Source organism: Oncorhynchus mykiss, chromosome 5 (assembly GCF_013265735.2).
Source record: "Oncorhynchus mykiss isolate Arlee chromosome 5, USDA_OmykA_1.1, whole genome shotgun sequence".
NCBI lineage: Eukaryota > Metazoa > Chordata > Actinopteri > Salmoniformes > Salmonidae > Oncorhynchus > Oncorhynchus mykiss.
The window spans coordinates 68,814,685-68,819,341 of NC_048569.1; the positions used below are offsets into that span (position 1 = coordinate 68,814,685).

The following is a 4,657-nucleotide window of genomic DNA, read 5'->3' on the forward strand; positions in this document are numbered from 1 at the left end:
CACTTGTGGTTCCCACCGTGAAGCATGGAGGTGGTGGTGTGATGGTGTGGGGTTGTTTTTCTGGTGACACCATCTGTGATTTATTTAGAATTCAAGACACACTTAACCAGCATGGCTACCACAGCATTCTGCAGTGATACACCATGCCATCTGGTTTGCGCATTTGTTTTTCCAACAGGGTAATGACACAAAACACTTCCAGGCTGTGTAAGGGCTAATTGACCAAAGAGATGGAGTGTTGCATCAGATGACCTGGCCTCCACAATTAAGATGGTTTGGGATGAGTTGGACCGCACAGTGAAGGAAAAGCAGCCAACAATTGCTCAGCATATCTGGAATTCCTTCAAGACTGTTGGAAAAGCATTCCAGGTGAAGCTGGTTAAGAGAATGACAAGCATTTGCAAAGCTGTCATCAAGGCAAAGGGTGGCTACTTTGAATGTAAAATATATTTTGATTTGTTTCACACTGTTTTGGTTACTACATGATTCCATGTGTTATTTCATAGTTCTGTCTTTACTATTATTCTACAATGTAGGAAATAGTACAAATAAAAGAAAAACCCTTGAATAAGTAGATGTGTCCAAACTTTTGACTGGTACTGTGTGTATATATAAATATTGTTTGCCTGTAATATTACTAGCCACCTAACAATTTCATGAAGTTGGCTTTAGCTAGCCCAGCTAGGTTCCCAATCTCCCAACTTCATAACTAGCTACCAAGAAGCCATTTCAGGCTAGAAATCAAGTTAGAGTAGCTGGCTTGTCAAACTATCTTAGCTGGCATGCCCTGCTGGCAAGGTTGGTAGACTTAAGAAAAACAACCACTAACTAAATGTACTGAATAAGACTAATTTCTTTACCCCGATTTTAGCAGAGATGTATATTTCGTTTCTTTAATTAAAAAAAAAAAAGAACCAACAGTCAAGAGTATACAGACAGCTCAAGACGTATTTTTAGAAATGCAGAAAAACACGTTTTTTACATAGAATGAAGCATAATGATTATGGCTGTAGATTGCAGGAAAAAGCGTTTTCAGGTGTTAGAAAAATGACCCCCTCCCGAGCACCACCAGGCCACCCTCACATACTTTGTGCCCCATCAGATTTTTGGGGTGCATGACGAGACATAACAAATTTCTGAAACATAAAAGTTAGCAAAGGTTACATAATATTTGAATACGCACTATATGATAATTACTGCAAATAATAGCCTTGTAGGAATAATAAAAATAATATCAGTAAATAGTTTGTGTGGTGTCTAGAAATAATTGGCAATCATTTTGTATAAAATAACATTTATTTCCAGTAATTTCATGTGACACTACAGCTTGTGACAGAGGAGCAATAGACTTGCAAACAAATGCAATTTCACAAAACAGAGAAGTGTTGTAGTGTAGTTGATAAAATGCTGGATAAAGTACACAGGTAAAGTCAATTATAATATAATCAATCTTATATAATCAAATGCAATATACAATGTACTGTTGGATAAAAAGTCAGAAAAATAATGCCAATACATCATTCGTTTTAACAATTAAGCTTTCGATTGTAATGTTCAAAGTCAGTAACCTAAACGTTATGGAAATAACTTGATCCCACTTGAACGGTTTTTGTTTTAAAGCTTGGCTGTCCTAAAAAACTGTTTTTTTTTTAAGTTTGAGCAATAATTCCTTAGTAACTAAGGTTGGATGTTTCCTCCAGATTTATTTGTTTTATACTAAAAATAAAAAGTAACAATTGCACCAGGTTCACCAAACACAACAACCCAAATATTTCAAAAAGTGAAATTGGGTTGCACCACTTTTTTTCAATCTCACAAAACCCTACAATTTACAGGAACCATATCTAAGTTATAATTTGGATGTGCTTCATATATGTACTTCAGTATTATGCTACTGCATACATTATGGTGTGATGAATAATTTGTCTGTCCGTTTTTCTGGAATTGCAACCCCTTTAGTAATGTTTCAGACAAAATACTTTCATTGGCGAGATATTTTCAGGTTACACACTATGATTGGCGGGGGACTTAAAGCAACAATTGTGTATATGCCCATGGAATAATAGGCTCTCTCTGAGAAAACAAAGTTATATAAGTGAGCCTGGGTTCGCATGGGACTAAAAACAAAGCATTATGTACAGCAGTGGAGTATCAAACATGACTGATTTCTTCATAACATTCAACACTTGTGGCTAGGCTACAAATACACTGTTCCTCTCTGAATGTGTCCACTTGAATCCTAGCCCCAACACGACTGAGTTAATGAAACATTGCACATTCTCAGTCTAACGGTTTGTCTGGGTTATTGTTGACGAGGGGCCCATACAGGCCATTGGTGTACCCTTGGTCTTTGTGCAAGAGTGTCCTGTCCCGTATGAGGTCACTGAATGAGTAGTCCATTGGTGGCCTGAAGCCCAGAGTTGGCATCAACCCCGTGGTGGAGTAGGGTGTCATGAAGGTGAGCCCTCTGCTGTGGGCCGAGTAGGCCAGCCGCAAGGGGTTTAGTCCCAGATGGGTGCTCAGGGGGTAGGTGCTGGGATCCGCGCCAAAGTGTGGCGCATTTGGCTGCAGAGGGGAGAAGGCGGAGCGGTTGCTCAGCGTTATTGCTCCGGGTAACATGGGCCTTGGAGTGGAAGAAAGGTGCGGCTGTGCGCTCTGGAGCATGCGTTCTGCTGTCCACACCTGCTCCGGGGCCTTGGCTTGTCCACTGTTGTTGAGAATTTGCTCGATGGCCTGCACCACGTCTTTCCCGCAGCCCTGTAGAACCAGTTCGAGAACACTTCGCTTGTGGCTGGGGAACACTCTGGTCAATATGTCGATGGGGTTCATTTGCCTGGAGGCGGCCGATGGTTCTTGATCATCTTTGTCGGTCTCCGAACCCGAGTCAGATCCTAAGGGGCTAATCGAACCCGGGGTGTCCTCTCCGTCTTTCATTGCCTTGGAGACAGGAGAGCTAATGAACGACTCTCCGTCTCCATTCTCGGAGCCTGAGCCATGACGCCCGTCTGGGGATGAGATCCCTGGTTCGCTGTCAGTGGAAACCGATTTGCCCACAGTCTGCTGCTTGGTCACTGATACTGACATTTGGGACTTCGGAAACAATTCAAACTTCTGCATGCTTGAATCTGTGAAATAGATACATTAAAAAAACGATGAGATGTCAGTCAAATAACAAAGACGCCCAATACGCTCAGTTTGATTGTTTTACCAAGATGTTCAGTGTCACTTGACAGTTTGGTAAATTAAAATGCCAACTTGTCATCTTGAAATATGCGTCACCTCAAACATTTCTCCATCAAGGTCCTTTACGTTACTCTTCAAAGTTGCGGAAAACACGCTTACGCACAAAATCTGACCTACATTGTGCGAATATCATTACGTCGGCCTATCAGTGTTTATGAGCAGGCTACTCTGAGCAGGATAATATATAAATCCACTTACCGGAGTTACTTTCGTTGTTGACAGAACCGAAGACCTCATAACTCTGACGAGGTGGTATGATGCCGTTGGCGGCCGCCAGAGCTAGCCCTTCTGCTGTCCCGTACAGGAGCTGCAGCTCCCGGGCTTCGTTCTCTTCCTGAGCTTGCTGTCGACGGAGAGCCACTTGTGCGGCCATTACGCGCTGTCTCTCAGCGATTAGGGTGCATTTGGCGCACATACAGTCCTTCCAGCGGCAATAGCGTTTATGGCCCTTCAGCGCAGATACCACGCCATGATTCCTGCAGCGGGCACACTTCGGGGTGCGAGGATACTTCTCCGTTGCGCGATATAGCATTGGACCCCGCAGGAGGCTACTGGCCATGGAGACGGGGATGTTGACAGACGCTCCGGCTCCAGGGTGGACCTGGGATCCTGACGGTGCGGTGGAGAGCTCTGGTCTCAGATCCATGTCCTATTGCTGATCAATATCTACTATCAATCGGAAAAAGTAACGTGATGATGCAGCGTAGTTTGTATTGATGCTGAGGAGTAAATTGTTCACACCAGTCGAACAGTTGTCAACATCCCTGCACAACTTCTAACGTAGGTTAATCTACTGGTGTTCTGTCCATTGAAGATAACGATACGTAGCAGCAACCAGATAAAATACCGATTGTCAACTTGCGCGAGTAAGGTATAAAAACGCCATGCAGCCTGTCAAGAGTGGATTAACTCTGCAACAATCTGTACTGAAAAACTAACTTTTAAAGTGTTATGTACGAGGAGAAATCCAAGAGACTTGCAGAAATTAGTGCCCTGTTTTAACTTAATATCACCTAAAAGGAGCCGAGGTTGCTATACTCGCACCAGCGTGAGACACTAACTTACTCAAGAGATTGCCACTAGATACAGATCCTCCTCTCTCCATTGTTACTGCTACGTTTTCATTAGACAAATTTGACAACAATGTGGCGCCTGTCATTGGCCAAAGGGGGAAGGTGCAATCTGATTGGCCTGTCACTTTTTCAACTGTGTCCACCTGAGTTCTTTCTCAAATAACAAGTGTTTAGAATCTGAAGGGGATCCTGAAGAGCTAAAATACATAATTGTCAACTTCAATTCAAAAGCAAAAAGAAAACTACATATCAAATCAAGTAATATTTATAAAAAAATGTAATATTATGGAAAGATTCCAAAGCTCATATCAAATGCAATTATCGAGACATTCAGGCAATAA

General features: G+C 42.4%; 1 protein-coding gene across 1 annotated transcript; it reads right to left on the reverse strand.

Annotated features, from left to right (window-relative positions):
* Window positions 1-1,277: 1,277 nt before the first annotated feature.
* LOC110524428 (doublesex- and mab-3-related transcription factor A2-like) lies at window positions 1,278-4,325 on the reverse strand. Its single transcript, XM_021604035.2, has 2 exons — window positions 3,442-4,325; window positions 1,278-3,125 (listed from the first exon to the last, which is right to left on the reverse strand). The coding sequence occupies exons 1-2, from the start codon at window positions 3,887-3,889 to the stop codon at window positions 2,281-2,283; spliced, it is 1,293 nt and encodes a 430-aa protein (XP_021459710.1). The 5' UTR covers window positions 3,890-4,325; the 3' UTR covers window positions 1,278-2,280.
* Window positions 4,326-4,657: the final 332 nt, after the last annotated feature.